This window comes from Neolamprologus multifasciatus, chromosome 15 (assembly GCF_963576455.1).
Source record: "Neolamprologus multifasciatus chromosome 15, fNeoMul1.2, whole genome shotgun sequence".
Taxonomy (NCBI): Eukaryota; Metazoa; Chordata; class Actinopteri; order Cichliformes; family Cichlidae; genus Neolamprologus; species Neolamprologus multifasciatus.
Window position 1 is genome coordinate 5,389,172 of NC_140453.1, and position 20,715 is coordinate 5,409,886.

Sequence of the window (20,715 nt, forward strand, 5' to 3'; positions counted from 1 at the left end):
AGAAATTAAGGTAACTGGTCGATTGTAGCCACCTCTTAGCAGAACATGAAATCCATGTGAGGGGACAATTAGGGTGTGCAAGTGGAGGCTGAATCCCATATGTTTATGTTGGAGTAACAAATATATGTATGCTTTTGCAGAGACATTCAATAGGATATACGTTCTGCAAAGTTTAAAATTTAAGGAGCAGCAGGCAGAAAAGAAATGGAAAAAAGAGAAAAATAGCAGAGAGGCGTCTTCCGAGAGCTGCCCTTCTTTAAGCCACAGTTACAGGTAAGTACATCTGCTTTAAATACCTTTTCAACTTTATATTGACTATTGGATTCTTCATTTTCACCAGGTGACAGTCCTTTGTTGGACATATTACCACACTTGGTTTTACCGTGCTATGCAGCCTTTTTTAAACCCAATATCACGGCAAAGCGTTGAATGGACACGGTGGACCGGCATGTCTATTACACGTTTTGCCAGGATACTGGGTTGCTTTTTTCTGCTCCTTACAGTACTTTATAGTTCTAAAGTGATCTGATATGAAAAGATCCGTTACAAGGCAAAGACTGCTGTCACAGGCTTGATTTTGTAAAGTCTGACACGCTGTCAGGGGTTCAAAAGTATACTTCCTTGTAAGATCATTTGAATTACAATATGCCGAAATAGGAACATTTGTCAGCACCAACCACTGTTGTACTTCATGTACAATTCTTTCAAAAAGCAATCAGACATCTTAACGTTTTTATTCATTTTAAAAAGAATAAAATATGCAGTCCACCTGTGATGAACTGATTTGATTGGACATAAAACAATCAAAGGCTCCCAGAAGTCACACTGCATGACAGAACTAAAACCAAGACATGAGGTCCATGAAGTCTCTGTTGACCTCACAAAGCTGACCATGTGGAGTTCAGCTTGGGTAGTTTGGCTGGACAATCAGTTGGTTGACCAGCCAAACTGCAAAGGGTCTTAATCGGGGATGTCCCCAGGAACTGCAGCTAAGTGGTCAAAAGATCTGTGAAGAGATGAGAGAAGCAGTGCACAGAGAAGAAGGGAAGAAGTCTTGATTAAAAAGTAAATGACAGCACTCTTGGAAACTGTCAAATGGCATTTAAAAGACTGAGAATAAAGATGAAATACCCCCGTTGCACAATGCTACCATTAGGGATGGGTACCGGTGTCCGGTGCCATGATGGCACCGGTTCTGACATAAACGGTAGTAACCAGACCGAAAAGCAGCGCACATTTCGGTGCTTTTTTTTCCTGAGATGTGATACACTTCGAATTGTAGCCAATCATTTTACGTTTCCGGGGATAGTAGGCGGGTCCAGGTACGTACGTTCTTTTAGAGCAGAGCTACAGATTAAAAATGTCCAAGACGAAGCGGTCAAAAGTCTGGCTGTACTTCACAGCAAAATATGCAAACTCAGCAGCCTGCAACAAGTGCTTTAAGCTGATACTGTGGAAAGGAGGTAACACCTGAAATCCGATGAAACACCTGGCGACGCATAGCGTCTTTTTTTAAAAGCCGAGAAATGCGCCGTATTTGATAGCTTGCTGCGAGACCTCACACCGAGCGCATCTACTGCAGGTGTGGTGCCTGTTATCGGACCCAGAGTTAGCAACATCCCCCAAAAAGCTGAAGAGTAGAGTCCTGGCCCCTAGCCCTGCCAGTGTAGCAGAAATGATGAGGATGATGATGGCAGCAGCAGCCGTTCTTCTCTGCGTGAGTAGCTTAATGTTGTTCGTGTTTAATTTACGTTGAGTAGGCTAACCACGTTATTACATTAATGTATGTAAGGTGAACTAGCAAACATCATCATAGCTACATGCGGCTGCCTTCTTGTTTGATGGCAGATACTCCCTTCACCCTGGCCAAAAAGGCTAAAATGACCAAAGAAAAAGTGGGAAACAGCTAAACATGAGAGGTTTTTGGACAAATTTGTGTTTTTTCCATTGTTTAAGCACTGCTTCCAGCCAAGAGTGATACCATATATGCCCTATAGCTGCAGAAAAGGCTAACATTGTTATCTTTTTACAAAAAAACAGCTGAACATGAGAGGTTTTTGGACCAATTTTGTGTTCTCCATTCTTTAAGCACCGGTTTGAGCACCGTTTAAGCACCGGCACCGTTTCAAAAGTACCGGTTTGGCACCGGTATCAGATAAAACCTAAACGATACCCATCCCTAGCTACCATGCAATACCATGGTTCACAACAGCATCGTGCAATGACAAGCAGACTGCTCTGGGTCAAGGAAAGGATGAAAGCCAGACATCTTAATCAAAACTCTTAAAAAATCTCTTTTACGACAAAAAAAAGCTGCTGCCTTTTTTCTAAGTGGGTCTATATTATACACCACCTGACCATGTACATTAAAGAACTCCGTAGTAATCTGTTCCAGATTAATCCCAAATAAAATTGGGCTTCTGATCTAATATTCACCTGTGTATCCCGCATTTCAGATGTATGTATTCTTCTGAATACGAAGCAGAGCCAAGCAGTAGCAAAGGTTAAACTCGGGTTATATGAATTGATACATCTATTAAGTGTGTGCATGCAAAGAGAAATTATTCTCTCGCTCGTGATAGTCCAAATTAATTATCACTAAAGGGCGATGTGTGATGAGAATTTCTCGATAAATGGAAATACTTTCCCTCTAGAGGGCGGTTCTTCCGAGTTTATCATTAGTTTCAAACTATTTCTGCCAAGTTCAGTTTTCTTTTTCAGCTCAGCTGGATTTCCACTAAAGCTACAGAAAATAATCCACTGAGTGTCACTGCCAGCTCCGTATTACAAAACACAACATGACAGATCTATTTCAGCGGGATTCCTATATCAGTTAACAATAACACAGATGTACTGGGTCTTATTGAGACAGAACAGACTATATACCAAGTCTGCATTAAAGACTACCCTCAGCGAGGTCTCTTGTCTGGCCCCAGGCTTTGATATAAAACTGTCAGATGATGACACTGAGTGCAACCACTTTTCCCTCCTTTACAAACATACCAATTGTGTGCGTGTGTGTTTGTGGTATTTCTAATTTGCCATGCTGGAACAGCGAGTGCGTGTATGAGAGAGAACATCATCTTTTTTGCAGTGGGCTAACAGGAGCAGCATTCAAAGACTCAAATCAGGTTAGCGCTGACACCACAGCGAAGCTCAGTGCGAGCAGTGCTCTGAAGTCAAGTGGATTTCACAAATATGGGAAGCAGCACCTTTGCGTTGACTCAACCAGTGAGGCAACCTTTCATTTGATACATCTAGATGCCTCATTACTGGTAAGCCCCCACCCTGGATAGGTAAAAAAAAGAAGAAGAGGGAAAGCTACGCTGTTCACACTCTCTCATCAGCACGGTATACACTCCCCCCCCACGACAGCACAATCTCCATTGAGAGATGAGCTCTTGTACAGAACATGACCTGCGGTTTCATCTCCTGTGGAAATGTTTAGGATGTAGGAGGATTCTTGCTGAGCTAACTGGCTTACATTTTCTTTGAACTCATAGCGATGTAGGTGGTTATGTCAGTGTCATCACATCCTGAGCAAAGGCATATGCTGTATATTCTTTGGAGTACTTTTTTTTTTTTTTTTTAAAGGAATACCTTTGGCAGACACTTGTGAAATTTAAAAAGATCTGAAAAGAGAAAGATGTGAGTCTGGTGAACAGTGAAGAACAGCTCCTGGAAATCTTTCAATTATGCAGTGAGGATGGTAGAGAGGTGGATTGAGGTGCTGTACCACCCTCCTTGCTAATGAAAAGATGACTCAGTTGCTTCTCAGAAGGTCAGGCTTAACGCGCGCTTGGTTGGTGTGCTTTGCTCGAGACTTAATCCTATAAACAAATGCGACACGGCCTCCAAAGGCAAACTTTGATGTGCGCTTCAGTAATTAAGTGTGACCTTGTCTCAGGTATCCACCCGCTAGCTAACTATGGAGGAGTTTCTTTGAGCTTGAGCCACTGTTCGCATCAGTGCGTAGGCATGACTCTTTATCGACTGATTCTGGCCTTCAGCGATATCGTGCCACAGCCTGACTGTGACTCACGTCAACGGCACCGTGCCAAACAGTACCGAAATCTTCAAATTTCAAGATGGAGCTTTGCCTCACCGGCTGGTTTTGTAAGCCACAGCTTAAAGTGCAAAAAAGAAAAAGAAGCTCTCGATTATTTAAAATGCCAAAATTCCCCCAGATAACAGAAAATATGAAATGCATATATTATTTGGGCAATTTGTCATAAGCATTTACTCCTCTGGGAAGAAAATATCACAAACCAACATTCCTGAGCTTGGGGCAAATGTTTCTCACGGACGGAGAGGCAGAATACCAAATGAAGCGCCGCCATGCAGGATCTGAGCTGGGTTTCAAGTCCTTGACATTTAGCCCATTCATCATAACACGCCACAGTCTGGGCATGGGCCTCACCACAGACGGGGAGGGCAGGAGAAGAGAGGGTCTGGCTGGCGATCAATTTGAGCAAATTGGAAATGTCACGGCCTACTCAACCTCAGCGGGGAGCCGGAGGAGCTCTCATCTCCCTGCTGAGTCGCCCTCCAACACCTCTACCCTTATATTCTCTCCACCTCCCTCGCCTCCTCCTCTCCAGATGTTTGGTCTGGCCCACCTGCCTAGACACTTCCACTCTAGCTCTCCCCTGAGGACACCCGGAAAGGAGCCTAAATTTCAGAGCATATGCAAGCCATGTTATCAAGTCCAGTGTAATACTTAATGACTAACCTCTCTCGGCATGTTTTGCTTAATTAAAGATATTGTTCTCCATGTTTTAGAATTAGCATTTTACAGGCACGGTGCTCATGTTTACGCTTTGTTAGTATCTGCATTTCCTATTTCTGCCTTTCGTCCTGTTATCTCGGCTACCTGTTGCTAATTTATTTTCATGTAAGTCCATTACAGAAATTCCAATTGTTAGCTCCAAACACAAAATGGAAATAAGTTAATGGGATGGGTACGCTCCTTAGTCAAAGGTGGATTTGTGGATGTAGATAAAAACTTTAGACTATATAATTAAATTATTTAGTCAGTATGTATAAACTAACCATGAATACACAATATAATGTAAATAAAAACAGAATGCAATGATTTGCAAATCTAATAAACCCACATCTTTAACAAATCAGATGTTTGAACTGAGAAAATGTAATATTTTAAGAAAAATAATAACTCATTTTGGCAGGCTTTCATTGAAAAAGACATTGCAGCATATGCTACTCTAAAACTAGTGTATATCTTTGGGCATGGTGGCTTTCCAGATGTGCAACTGGCTTTTCCATAGTCCGTAATGCACCCACATACCATCTGAGATAGAGAGTTCTGAACTGATAACAGTCCCTTTACTCTTTAGTCCAGAGCATGCGGTGTCCATGTTCTCCAAAAAGAATTTCAATTTGTCTGACCACAGTATGGCCTTGGTCCATTTAAAAAGAGATTTAAAATTGTGTTTCTGGATCATGTCATCATTCGGCTTCTTCTTAACCTGCATTTGTAGACGGCAAGGTGAGCTGTGTTCACAGAAAATGCTTTGTGGAAGTGTTCCTGAGCCCACGCAGAGAGAGCCCAGAGATCAGGGGCATCCAGTGTTGACTTTTAACTGTGTCACTTACACGCAAAGTTGCTGAGTGCAAGTGAATCTTTTCTGATGTGATGTAATGTGTATGAGATATTTAAAATCTTTGCTATTTTATGTTGAGGAACATTATTCTGAAATTTCTGCAGAAAGAAACTTTCTGCCCCTCTTTACTTCTGAGAAACGACGCCTCTCTTAGATGCACTTTTTAAAACACTTATTGCTGATGCGTTGCGTTGCTACCTAACCTATCTAGTTGCAAAAAGTTGCTCAAGCTGTTTCTTTTCACTTTTCCAGCCTTTTGTTGACACCGTCCCAACTTTTTTACGATATGTTGCTGCCATCAAATTCAAAATGGGCTATGTTTTTCATGAAACAGTAAAATGTCTCAGTTTAAACATTTTATATACTCTCTGAATGAATAAAATCTGGATTTATGAGATCTGCATTTTTACATTTTACAGAGCATTCCAAGTTACCTTTGATATCCATTCGTGACCTTACAAAAATTGAAAGAAACTATTCACAATGACAGTTGTGTCTAACAGTAGTTAAACAAGGAGAGCTCATTGTAGATGTCAGCACTTGAATTTGCTAAAGCCCCAGGCGTGCAGGACTAAAGAGCAGTCAGTGTTGGATTTTGCAGACAAGTCAGTGTCTTCCATGCAAACCGGTAGCTGGTAACCACAGCTGTCTGCTAATGGCCACAAAAATCACAAGTAGATTTTCAGTGCAGTTCTTTGTGACTGATTATATCCAACGTTGGGGAATTTTTTTCTTTGTAACCAGTGGTTACTAGTGGTGTGCGATCATCAGTATCGCCGATATTGATACTGATACTTTTTAATAAATAAGGTGGATGCGTCATTGAATTGCTAAATCTTAATTCATTTTCATGACCTTAAGTGTTTTTTGTGTTTTTATTATTAAATAATTGAAACCCAGGACATAATTAGGACAAAGTTTATAATTAAATAGAAAATGCTTTATTATTGTGGCTGGTCTGCGATGCCGCTGCAGGTGAGATGGACTCACCTGCAGCGCATCTAAAATCACGCCTCGCTGGCTTAAAACCTGTGCTCTGCTTGTGTTGTTGTTGTTGTTGTTGGTGATGTGTACGGCTGGCAGCGGGAGAGCTGCAGTTGTTGAATGTACTGTTACAGCAACGGTGTGATTAGTGTAAGAATAAATGATGCTGCGAAGCATGAAAACGCCATCGGGTCTGCTGTGGTGGTTTAGTTATTAAGTTGGGTTTTTTTTCGAGAAAAATCTTAAATAAAAAGTGCACACAAATCAGTAAATAAGTTAAAACAAGTACTGTTAAGAAACTATCATACAAAAATTACAATTGAAATTCTAAAGAACTGGTGAAAATATAATATGTAAACAACTTAACAATCCCCAAAGCGTCTAAGTCACGTGACAACGCAAGACTTAAACACAAGGGGGAGCAAAGTGTGTCTGCTCTGCACTGACACGGGAGCGGCGAGTGCGGCAACCTGGCTGTTTCGTCTTTGCAAACAAGAGCAGAACTTAAAGTAAAGAATTGATCTCACCAGGCTAGCATCGATCCGATACCGATGCCGACTTGGTATCGATACAATTGATGTTTGGATTGATCCGCCCACCACTAGCGGTTACCAGGGGGACCAGTGACTGGTCTCTAGTCCTGTGTCACTGAGGCCTTGATAAAGGATTGTGTTTTATTACTACTTGCAAACTTTGCAAAGTCCTGCACTCAGGTCCCTGCCTCAGAGTTAATAACAAAACAGACTTCAAAGGAAACAAAATAGAAGTTGGAGTAAGATATGTGACGCTGAAGAGGCAAGTCAGCTTATTAAAAGGTGAAAAAAGAAGCTGCAGAAGTTGGAGTGTGGAGACCATCAATGTCTTTCTGGGATCCTGAAGTAATTGAAGTCAAATGCTGACTATAAATGTCAAAAAGAGAGGGGAGGTGAGCTGCTGGCCTGTAGCAGTTTCACAGTTTGCTGAATTTCTCTTGAAATTCCTCTCTTGGCATTTTTTACTGTCACTGATTGATTTTTCTTTCTATACCTTATCTATTTTTAAATATCCTTTTTTCTGTACTAAAATATATTTCAGTGAAATACTATTTTTTAGCTGCCTATCTCTGCGGGTGATTTCCCTCTGGTTTGGTGCCACTAGAATTTCACTTAAATGGCCTGAAACCAAAACGAGAACACATAAATAATGAGTCGAAGACATCAGTTTTAGTTATCTCACATGAAGAACTTTTATAGTTTTATATTTGATATTGGATATGAATATTTTTAGAAGCACAAAGTACGCCGACTGTTTCCCCTGAGATACTGTGCCTAAAATTCTGTCATGTTTTTGGTACATGTGAAATCATGTGAAAACATTTTTTTTCACAGGACTCTATGCAGTCTTGTGAAAAACAAGTACACCCTTACTGTTTCCCACAGGAATCAAGGCAGTACGAAGCAGAAAGATGCTGCTAATCAAATGCATTTGATTAAATGAACATCAACATTTCGGCAGTTTTCAGGCTTTTAGGTGAGTGTTAACAAAATGTCACAATCTTCCCAGGAGTTGATATCCAAGCAAATTCACCACAAGGTCAGACTGTGCAATGCTCAGACTCTACAGGCCTCATTTAGCACAATAAACGCTAAAGTTCATGACAATACAATTAGAAAAAGACTAAACAAGTACGGCTTGTTTGGAAGGGCTGCCAGGGCAAAGCATCTTCTTTCCCCAAAATAACATGGCTGCAGGCCATAGATTCACAGATTAGCATCTACAAAACAACAACAACAACAAACAAACAAAAAAGCCCTCAGAAGACTTCTGGAACCAAAGAGATATTTGACCTTACCTTCAATGGACTGACCCACGAATCACAATGAATTGAAGCAATGTTATTAAAAAAGAAAAAGAGTGGGCTACAATTCTTTCACAACGATGTGAGAGACTGAGAACATCATACAGAAAAGATTACTTCAAGTTATTGCTGTTAAAAGTGGCTCTACAAGCTACCGAGTCATAGAGAGCTCTTAGTTTTTCACAGACTGCTCACATGGCTTTGAAAACTCTCATTTTCACATGGCTGCAGATCTTGCTGTCATTTAGATTCATTGTTTTTTATTCCTATTCCTTTATCACTTCAGTTCATATGCTAACAGTGCCTGTTTCTCACTGACATGGCTCTGGCTCCTAAACTGGACCATTAAAAATGTTCTGGGCGTATAGACTATTTCCATATTCTGCCCACCGTGATCTTCTTTCCACAAAAATAAGAATTAAGTCATGCAATGAAAAGCAAAGCGGGTTCTGCATCAACATTAGTACCGGTGTCTTAAAAAAGACTCAAGATGACCCTGCACCCACGTCTGCTGGTGACCTTTTTCGCCTTATAAAGGTGTGTAGTAGCTGATGATAGGGAGTTAGGTTGGGACAGAGAAACCCTGGAGGGCTTCAACAGTGTATAAACTGCTATTTTTGTGCTAGAGCAAAACTCCTAAATGCACCGAGCGTACAAACAGCACACATTCAAAGCAGGAGTGCTTGTGGTTGGCTGATTGGGTCTCTGGTGAAGAGAGTCAGATGTAAGCCACAGAGTGCTCCTTCAGTCTTCAATCTTCAAATGGGCCATGCAGGGTTGTTATCTACATTGTGAGATGAATGTGAGGGCTAACACCCAGAATCTGTGCGCACACCTTTTGAAGAACTGTGTTGCAAAAAGGAGACATCTTTTACTTGAAACATCTGACAGCTACACTTAGGATTTTTTGGAAAGAAAGCGCAAAGCTCCACAGCAAACACACCACTGGGAGAAACTCTCAGGAAATGACTGCAATTCTGTTGCTTAGAGGAAAAAGTGCTGCTTTCTTTTTTTGGCCGTGACTACTGCGTTTCCTCTCTCACAAACAAGAAGTCCTTCACAAAAAGAAAGAAAAAACTCCACAGTGAAACACACATCTGCTGGACACCAAAACCAAGAACCTCATCATAATTAATGCCAGCGGTATGTCCCACAGATCATGGGTGGGCAATTCCAGGCCTTGAGGGCCGGTGTCCTGCAGGTTTTAGATCTCACCTTGGGTCAACACACCTGAATCACATAATTAGTTCGTTACCAGGCCTCTGGAGAACTTCAGGACATGTTGGCTGTATCCCAATTCAGGGTCTGCAGCTTTAAAGTACGCAGCCTTAACGGTCCACAAGGGCAGCGTACTCAAAGACCGCTAAGGCCGGAAGTGCGAGGCTTGTGAAATGAGACGGTCTAGCCTCCGTCGTGCTGCCCAGGTTGCCTAGCAACCATGATACTAACAGGTGGAAATGTTTCATACAGCTTTGTTTGACAGAAATGAAGGAGAAAATCTTTTGTTCATTTGTTTGTTTGTTTCTACATGAGCTCATTGTAAAATTAAGGTCAGCTATTGAACGGCGTATATTTTAAAGTAAAGGCTTTAAGTTAGTACAAACGTCACTAATGTCGCATAACTTTGCCGACATGTGGCCAACAGGAATGTTTTAATGTTCTTCGTTATTAAACATTTGCACATAAATAAGCGACATAATATTCAGTACTTACTTAAAGTTTACTCTTCGGGCGCCCCTCATCTGCCGTTTTTTTTCGGCAAAATTATCCACACCCACCGCCGCGCTATGCATTCTGGGATATGTTGGGCCACGAAGTCTACACCGCCACGTCCTTAAAATTCAGGGAAATGAAGGACGCATTTGAGGGCCGCATTTCGAGCAGCCTTCGAATTGGGACAGCCTTTGTCACGTTGCTGTGACGTAATCGGCCTTAAAATGCGGCCTTTAAGGCTGCGGACCCTGAATTGGGATACAGCCGTTGAGGAGCTAATTTAGCCATTTAAATCAGCTGTGTTGGTTCAAGGACACATCTAAAACCTGCAGGACACCGGCCCTCGAGGCCTGGAGTTGCCCACCCCTGCCACAGATGCTTGATGACGTACTCTTTTAGAAATAAAATTTCATGTGGTGTTGCCTTACTGACTGTACTTAGTTCCACGAGAATAAGAAAGCAACTCCTTTAAACAGCAGAGAACTGCCAAAGCAACTTGAAATCCACTCAAAGCTGGTTTTGCTGTTTTACTAAGCAAAAACGGGGAGCAGTGATAGACTTTAAAATTGTTTAAGAAATGAAGCAGTGGTTTTAAATGAAGGCAATCATTCTTACCTATGTGTTTCCCATACATGTGGTAGAAGAAGCCAAAGCAGTAGGCAGGTGGATTGGTGATACCGTAAGGGTTTTTAGGAGCTACGTTGAAAAATGGACTTATAAGCCGTGCTTGGTCTCCTTCCTTGCGCGGTCTTGACGTCTCGATGTACATGTAGAAACCTTGAAATGGATAAAAACACACATGCGGACACCAGAGTTATGAGAACAAAATAAAAGGGGTTCTACATTTTCACAAACTGTGGTCTGATCTTTCAGTGCCGCTTCATCCTCTCGTGTCAAATACTCCCGTTTTATCAGAAGAGACGGCTGTTCTTCGGATTAGATCTTAAACCAATAGGTGTGGTAATACAAAATGCCAAGAGCTGATGGTCTAATTTAAAAAAGCAGAAAAGACTTATTAGAAGTGTGGCAGTGGCTTAAGTCACAGGTTTCACAGCTGTTGCAGCTTTCTCGTAATTAGATTTTTTTTAATTCCTCGCTGATTCGTTTTGCCTTTACTCCCTTTCTACCTTTGCTGGGTTAATTTTAGCCATCAAACCTACCTGGCTTCATGAGATTAATGCAGCAGGTTTGAAAAAAAACAGGCAAACAAACTTTAAATATGATTGCACGCATACAAAGATCCATATGTAACATACTGGGAATGAGATCTGTACGAGAGGAACATAATAGAGCATCTAAATCAAAACTATTGACACAGTGTGACTAAACTAATAACACAGTTTTCATGACTTTACTAAACAAACTCATCATTTATTGGCTGAGTGAATGCTGACCCCAGCCCAGCAGCCAGACCCTGAACTTTAACAGGTAACAAGCAGATGAGCAGTCAGGCTGCTTCTTCCATTTTAAGCTGTTTATATTTAGTTATATATATAATTATATCTATATATATTTCTCCGAATACTTATGTTGGCCCCATCAGCAACTTCACTGTCCCTGACTGTGAAATGTCACAAACATTTCTCCTTGAATCCCTGACAAATTGTTTTATCACTGTAAATATTGCGGTAATGACACCTTCCATAATAAAGATAAGGGCCAGGGCTCACTAGTCGCAAAAAACCTGGCACAGATACAGTGAGGTTACATTTATGGTCCCTTGGTCTGACAGCGGTGGACAGCAGCAGTGATGCCTATAAGTCAGACAGCCCTCTGCGTGCGAGCCAAATTATCTGAAGCCAATCTCAGCCCAGCCACAGGCACAGGCAAAGTAGCTAGTGAGCGGCTCCACAGCCCTCCAGCCAAAACCAAATGGAATATCTCCCTCAGCTGAATCTCATATTAGATAATTATGCACAAAAAAATGAATGGGGCAGCTAATGAAATGCTGGACATTTTGAAACCATTAGGTGATTAAAGCCAATGCATTATTTACTGCCTCAGCTGCTGCTGCTGGTACCGTAGCACCATAATAGGCACCAACTGTATATTTCACCACAGACAACTTCCATCAGAGGATTCATTAAAAATCCTCTAAAAGACTCTTGCATATCCATTTTTTCTTATTTATTCCTTGAATATGCAATACCTGTACATGCAGCTCTCGAGAGCCAATGCTAAACTTACTATGCAGAGTCTAATTTGGGTGCCATGGAAACAGCGACGAGGCTCATTTAGAAGATTATCTTGCAAATAAATGATCAAGGATGCTCACTGTTAGTTTGTGCAGCATCAAATATTTGGTGACACAGTGAGCACAGCTGAAATCGTCTTCTTTGAATTGTCCCATCTTATTTCGTCGTTTTCGAAAAGTGACACTTGTTTTTGTTTGTTTGCAAATAAACATATGTAATTATCAAAAATGCTATGTGTCGTGCACTGACCGATAATGTGATAATCACGTTGCTTCACTGTCGCCTGGGAGCATTTGTGGATCCATTCATTGTGGATGGAGCACATAAGAAACAACAGTGTCCATTTAAATGTGTGCATTCAATATGCTAATTTCTAATACAACAAGCAGGTAGACTTTTTCAGAGGCTCGCTGACAGCTGGCAAGAATGATCACTAAGGCCTAGACCAGCTGTGGTTTTTACTATTACCACAGATTTTTGCAATATCATTGCTCAGCCGTACATATAAATCACAAGATGAGAAATATTATGAAATTACTTGCTCACTGGCTAGTAAATGTTAAGGTTGGTCAGGATTTGTGTTATACTCTGCAATATTTTTATTAATGCATAGATTTTTGTGCAGTGTTGGGAAGGTTACTTTTAAAATGTATTCCATTACAGAATACATGCCCCAAAATGTATTCTGTAACATATTCCGTTATGTTACTCAATGAGAGTAACGTATTCTGAATACTTTGGATTACTTAATATATTATCATGCTGTTTACAACTACATGAATGTACAATTGCTGTGATTTATTACTGTTACTGAAGGTCCGCGGCTCTGAACCGTAGTAAAGGGACCTCTGGCTAATACAGTGGGTTCCATGTCGGGCTCGTAGCCGAAAACTAGCTTTACTTTGTTGTCTGGGTCAACTTTGCTTGCGAAAGACAGAGAGAGGCGTTGAAAGGCTGCTCCAACGGAACTTATTGTTTTTGGAGGAAAACACGAACACGGTGTACAGTCGAGTCTTAATAGCTTACTTACAACTGGGCTCGTCAGGCTCTCTTCTTGGCTGCAGTGGTTATTATTATATTTACATGCTTCCAGCTCCCGTTTTTGCTCGATGACAGCTCGTACTTTTCCTTTCTCTCCCTCCCTCGCTCACAGACACATAACGTGTATGGCAGTCCATTCTCCCTGCAGCACGGACTACACTGCCTATGATGCTACATTCTTTAGAGCTATACCTGTAGCATTCTGCCTGTTAGCTTAGCACAACAACAACAAAAAAGCGCTCTCTCACCCAGGAAACACACAGAGAGAGAGGGTCACCCTGTAACCATGGCAACCGTAACGCTGCCACCTGGAACAACAGAACGTAGCTGCCAAACAAAACCCAAACAGTCCTGACCCGCCACAATATGAAACAGGGAAGTACCGCCGTGTAATCCATTTATTTCAACAAAGTAACTGTATTCTAAATACCACCTTTTTAAACGGTAACTGTAACGGAATACAGTTACTCATATTTTGTATTTTAAATACGTAACGGCGGTACATGTATTCCGTTACTCTCCAACACTGTTTTTTTGCTACAGTGTCCACTGTAATTGTAGCCTGTAACATTTATTCAGAGAAGAGAAACAATGAGGGCTTGGCAAAGACACTCTTATCATACATGATAATGACCCCGATTGCATTACAGCAACGTGGCGATCAATATACATTGTAAGCTCATCTATGATATATCACCACATCTCTATAACTGAAGGTAAAAAATATGCTCCGAATAGACCCAAAAAACGCATGTATGTATTTACTAGGGTGTTAACTTACCACCATTTTTTCCCTACGATTTTTTTTGCTTTTTCAAAGCAACTTAGATCACTTATGTTCACATTGCTCCCTCTTGATATGGAGGAGTAATGACATAATTACTCTGCTAATTGAATTGGTGGGGACATAGGTTCACAGCGCCTGCATTTTATGTTTTAATAAAACTATCAATATTTCTTTCCACTGCATTGATATTATATCGCAAAAGGAAGCCAATACAATGTACCGCCTCATTGATATTTTGTCTGACCTCTAGGGAGGGCTAACGCACAGGCAGATTGTGCTAAACAGCAGGCCATTAAAAACAGCGACGCACTGTTTTACAGTTTATGTATTTGTAAATGCACCGATTCATCCATTTATTATGATTATTATCTTTACCTTGTGTTTTTCAGGCGATAACAAAGACTCCACTTGCTTGGTGTGTTAAAAACTTCCAACCAGCCACTGTGAGTGTAACAACTGGCAATAAGGATTGTGCGCACGTGTGCAGATTTCCGGAGTTCTCCCACTCCCAATGAACCATTTCCAGCAAATGCAATCATGGAAGAGTATTTTGAGAAAAAAGAATACATAATCAGCTAACTGGGATCATTTCGGTTTTGAACCAGACAAAATGGGCAATCTGAAGGACTCGGTGACCTAAGGGCCTATGCAATCAGATGAAGGATACCTCTGCTTACATCCTATGAATGAACAAACAAATGGGGCATAAAACATGCCATGATATGGTCGGGAAACTTAACCACACATACATTTTTGCTCCAATTCTTAAAGATGACTAATAGTTCAACCTTTTAAGGATAAAGGATAAAAGATCTGATGTCTCAACAGGACCTGGATAAACTACTCCATGCATTCATCTTTAGTAGGCTTGATTACTGTAACAGCATCTTTACAGGTCTACCTAAAAAAAATCAGTCAGACATCTACAGCTCATTCAGAACTCTGCTGCTCGAGTCCTCACTGAGACCAAAAAAGTGGACCACATCAATCCAGCTCTGAGGTCTTTACACTGGCTGCCTGTCTGTCAGAGGATAGACTTTAAAGTTCTGATGCTGGTCTATAAAGCTCTGAATGGTTTAGGACCAAAATACATCAGTGACCTCCTGACCCAGTATGAACCTTCCAGATCCCTCAGGTCATCTGGATCCGGTCTTTTATCAGCTCCCAGAGTCAGAACCAGACACGGAGAAGCTGCATTCAGCTTTTATGCTCCTTATATCTGGAACAAACTCCCAGAAAGCCTCAGAACAGCTGAAACACTCAGTTTATTTAAATCCAGGTTGAAGACTCACCTGTTCTCAGCTGCATTTGAATAAAGCACCAAATCTGCACTTAAGCTTAAATTTCAAAACTTACATTTTAACTACCGATTTTATCTACTGTTCTGATTTTATCTGTTTTGATTTTTGATTTTATATACTGTTTTGTTTGTTTGTTAGTTAGTTAGTTAGCTTGTTTTAATCAATTTTAAATCATGCTTTTTATTTGTTTTTGTTTCTAATGTCTCTGTAAAGCACTTTGAATCACCTTGTTGTTGAATTGTGCTATATAAATAAACTTGCCTTGCCTTAACTCCAATTGATGGGTCATTTCAACTAAAGACAGCTTCACTGACATTTAATCACTGACATATTTCGTCAAAGAAAAAAATCATGGAATGTGCGTGATGTGGGACAACTCAACCTGCCAGTTGCAATTACCACACGCCTTGAATATTTCTTTAGAGGTTAATTATTTATCAATTTATCTCTCAAGGGCAGAACATCAAATTAGCAAAGTAAGACAATGACAATCATCTCCTCTATTAATAAAAAAAGAACTAGACTCAGCCACTAGCTAAAATAAATATACAATACTTTTACTAGGGATAAGCAGTGATTGGCTAGTCGCTGCTTGGACATGTCAAGGGTGGAAGTTTGAGCTCCTTACCTTGCTTGGAGCCACTGTGATCACCACTAGGGCCAGTGTTGGGCGTGTACTTGGTGTCGCGTGTGGCTGCACTGTGTCGCGTCCAGTCAAAATCATCATTCTTGTCCTGGGTGAACATGCAGATGGGCTCCTCCTCAAAGCTGCAGTGGAATTCTCCTTGTGAATGACAGAGCACGTCGTTTCAGAAGAGCGAGAAGTTACAGCACACTGCTATGTCTTGAGTAGCGCGACACCTACTGTATATCTGTGACATTTCCTGCGGCGTGTGTGCGTGTGTGCATGTGTCTCGGGGGGATACATAGACCAACCCGAGTCCTAATTACATCATGCAATCTGGTGAAAAGAATTTCTATATTAAGATGTGACCTCTCACTGACTGTGAGGGAGGTGCCATTGAATGTGTTTTTCTTTTTTTTCTTGACTACGACATGCAGTTCTGTTTGCTACTTAACCAGAGTCTATGAAGACAGAGTGCGCCACTGAAGAAACACCCAAAGGCGGTTTGTGTGTGCGACTATCAGGCAGCCCACCACCGAAGCATGATGGATGACATTCAATAAACGCAGCCACAGCACAGTAAATAATTTCAAACTTAATACAAATCTCCTGTTAAAACATAATTTTGTGAGGTTTGGCACAGTAGAAAACTTTTATCTGATCCTCTTGTGATTTTGAACAATCCCCGACATCCCCCCTTTTTAACAGGCTTAAAAGAAAAATGGGGTGATTGTTCTCCAATGTTTCATATCCTCTAACCAGTGAGACGGTGTAATCATTTCTTTAAACCTGACACCGCCTTTTCTATCAGCTTCCATCTTCTCTGTAGTAGGTGTGCAGGTGAAGATATTAAGTCCCCCCCACCCGTGACAACAAGTTCAAAACAAGTGGAAGGACTGAAAGAGGATGGAACGACGTAGTTATTGGTCACATGAAAGGGAACGTATAAGTGAATCGACTGCGATGATGAGTGCAAATCCCCATGCACAGTTTAATGAAGGGGTAGTGGCTGGATCAACTCTGTCGAAAAAGAAGAGAGAAAAAAAAACAAACAAACGATGCAAAAAGCACCTGACCAGAGGACTTGGCGGCGCTAAGCGGTGTCCTCAAAGAGATAGCAAAAAACACAGCATTTAGATTCAGGACGCAGGCATGTGCTCTGATAAATATTCATTGATTTATTAAAACGTAGCTGGGAGCAGTTTGGAGTGGTGACCTTGAGAGGAGCGGGATCTGCAGCTTTTACTCAGGTAATGGAGGTAACACAGACGTAGAGGTGTGGTGTGGGTGGATGGGCCGGCGGATGGAAGAGGGCAGTGATGCTGCGAGGCAGAGAGAGAGCGAGAGAATGAGCTCGAGCGAGAGAAGAAGAGGTGGTGGAGAGGGAAAAGTGCAGCGAGGGGCCGCGTTCGAGGCACTCTTGACTCTTCTCCTCATGAGCATGCAGATTTAAATGGAGGTCTAGCTCCTGGTGCTAGACATTAACGTCCCTGTCCGCGGCGAGCTAAACTAAATGTTTTCGCCTCGTGCGCCTCAGAGAGATAGGAGGATTTGGAGGATAGGCAGAGGAAGGAGGCATGCAGGTAAGATAGTTTCCTGGAGGGATTTGGATAATGATGTTGGTGATTAGGATGTTTGCTATTATGTTGGCAATGTTTCTGTGAACACCCACCAAAATATATATCTATAAAAATAAATAAACCCCGATACAAGGCAGCACACTGCCGCACAGCAAGCAATGATTAAGTCTGGATTCTCAAGGCATGAATAATGTGAATTTGTAAAGTTGCAACAATGAAACAATGCGTCATAAATGAAGCTAAACATTAAAGAATATAAACAGCTATGGCACAAATGCATGCATAATTAATGCTCACAGAGCACAGAAGGTGCAAATAAACCCACACACACACAGATACACCAAACGACATCCAGCATCTCATGCAAACGCCGTGTCCAAAATGCACAATGTCAAATATCCTGACGCATATCCTTGCTCAATCATTGCTCATTTACTCCCGTTTTAGAGTCGTTTAAAAACATCTTCCGGTTCGATACTGATTATTTAAGTCGGCTCTCTATAGACGAGACAGTTACTTGGAGTATCCCCACTGTTTTCACAGCCGGTGTTGTGTCAGAAGGAGCACTCTGTCTGATGAGACATGCTAAGTGAGGTGCACATTACTTACTCAGGTGAGGGTTGATGGGAGCTGTGGAAGAGAAAGGCCAGGGATAATCGTTAGTACAAAAAATCTTAGAAGCCTGTCATTACATGAAACACTTATTAAGAGGAAATGTGCATGGAGGCACAAGAGCTCAACCTGTTGCACTTTCAGACACTGTGTGGCCGCCTTGTGAGCTCTGCTATTCAGCAAGCAGCAGAGTATTACACAGGCATATATTAACCTTTCGTGAGCAACGAGGAACATATTATGTAAAGATATAGCAGAGAAATAAGAGCTTCGGTAAAAGTGGGACTCGTCTGTCTGTCTGTCTGTGCAGCCTCTGCTTTGCAGTGAGACAGAAACACAGTGAAAGTGCTTACTAAACATTTCTGACCCATTCGTCATACAGTGCTAGCATGGTCTAACAGCCGTGGCAAGACAAGTTTTTCTGGAGTGTGTGACCGCAGAAACAGAACACTGTTTGCAAAGTATCCGTGCTTCATCTCCGTAAAGCGCTTTTGCCTTCTCGGTGTAAAAACGCGAAGGAAACAGACGGCACCAATCAACTCCCGCACTCAGAACAATGATTATTGAGCAGACACAAAGAGAGATGTCTGGGATTTGAAGTGGAAAAGGTGACAGCATTTATTCGCAGTCTGTTATCTAATGTAAAAGAGTGAGGGATTAGGAAGACCGGCCTGACCACATTAATAAGCTTATAGCGCAACTGCTTATCATTACTGCCATTTACTGGCTTTGCTGATGTTCTTGTCCAAGGTGACTTCCATTTAGAACACTAAGCCTATTTTATCCTTCCATTTAGGAGCCAATAAATCACAAAAATGAGTAATAATCACAAGTGTGTCTGCTAATCAGTTTCCTGCAACTTATATCGTGTCTTTTCAAACTCATCATTATGAAAACTTCGAGATCAAACGCTAACGGAAATACACCGAGGACTTCTTTTGCATTCTGTCCACCTAACCACAGTTCAATGCTTCCCTCATTGATAATTTAAGAGGCTACCGCCGCAGCAAACACATAAAGGTCAAGGGTATCACGCAGAGTTGCAGCGAGCCAGTTAGTCGGCACTTCACTTTTTGCAGAGTAAATACCATTTAACCTGTCAAGAAGATTCATGGGCATTTTCATGATCGATTGCTGACTGGCTGAATAGATGCGATACATCAGCTTTACTACAAAACTATGTTGCTGGGTGATTTATGAAACCTTGCTGTTCATGGAGGGAATTGATTTTAATCCAACCAATTAAAGTGAGTAATAACAAATCATTCCTACAAAGGAAAACATGTAGTGAGAGCGGCGAAGTACAGTGGCGCTGATGAAACTGCTGTTTTTAAAAGCTCGAGTTCCAAAAAAAAAGGAGGGATTTCTGTTTATTATTGTGTAACTCGTGGAAATGCATGTTTGCTCGGGGATAAACGGGGAGATAGACAAAGACACATGCCGTGAAGCAACTAAAATCGCATTTTCAGCGCACACCTTCCTTGAAAACGCTTTAAGAATCTTTTATGTGACTGTGAAAATGCTCGCCGCCCGACAGTCACCGCTTCCCACTGAATCTACAGTGGACTGCACAGAGCAGCACAGACTGCAGAGGGGGAGGAAATCATCCCGGCTGTTGCAGAGAAAATGTTTTAAATGACAACTTACAGCCTCGAGCCTGCGAAACGGATGCTGAGCTTTCCGACAAAACTCTATTCTTTCAGGCCCCCTCCTGCTCGCCGGCTCTCTCCATCTCAATGTCCCATTTCCTGTAACTCTCGCTCCCTCCCTCCCAAATCCCTCTTTCTTCCGATACTGTGGTTATGAAAATGTATTTCGTTGTCTGCATTTTTTTTTTTTTTTTACCTGCAGCTTCCCCCGACTTACTCACTACGCCTTAATCCAATCCAAAAGAGTGTGTCTGCTCAAGCAGTGTCTCCATCCACACTGAGGAAATCAAGCTGTGCACAGAGCAGGCCCAGAGGCTACTTTTACAACTGTTTTGCATGCGAACACTCTCTCCAGATCACACTTGCATAAAACAGATAATTTTACTTCCAGTATAGATGACTATATTGGATATGGGAAAACAAACAAGCATTAAAATAAACTGCGACAGAGCTCGGCTGTTGACTCGAGCGTTTTAAACAAAGCACTTTTTTTTTAAAGAAACGTTGCCGCCTTGTCTGTAACTGTGTCTGAACTCCTGAAAACAAGTAGCAGACCTCAATTGCCCTTCTTCAAATGCGCTATGCCGTTAAAGCAGAGATGTGCAAAACCCTCGAGCTCACTGCAAAGGCTTTAAAAAATATCCCAGATTTTCTTCTTAATGCTGCAGCACCCTGCTTTCCCCCCCATAGCTAAAAAGCCTCAAATAATGATTGAGGATGAAATGTAATTTTGATAGTTGTCAAGATAAAAACTCCCAGTGATCGCA

The 20,715-nt window shown here is 41.5% G+C and overlaps 1 protein-coding gene across 9 annotated transcripts in view; it reads right to left on the bottom strand.

Moving 5' to 3' along the window:
• Positions 1-20,715, bottom strand: part of LOC146501387 (MAM domain-containing glycosylphosphatidylinositol anchor protein 2) — a 221,727-nt gene that overhangs the window by 13,535 nt on the left and 187,477 nt on the right. For 5 of the 9 annotated variants that reach the window (XM_085133641.1, XM_085133642.1, XM_085133644.1 and 2 more), the window contains 3 exons: positions 18,297-18,317; positions 16,111-16,266; positions 10,774-10,935 (listed from right to left, as the gene is read on the bottom strand). In XM_085133641.1, coding sequence (XP_084989767.1) covers positions 10,774-10,935; positions 16,111-16,266; positions 18,297-18,317 — 339 coding nt within the window. Of the gene's footprint in view, positions 1-582; positions 5,784-5,822; positions 11,282-11,314; positions 16,267-18,296; positions 18,318-20,715 lie in introns of those variants that run through there. The other 4 variants (XM_085133643.1, XM_085133646.1, XR_014869519.1 and 1 more) reach the window with 3 other exon arrangements.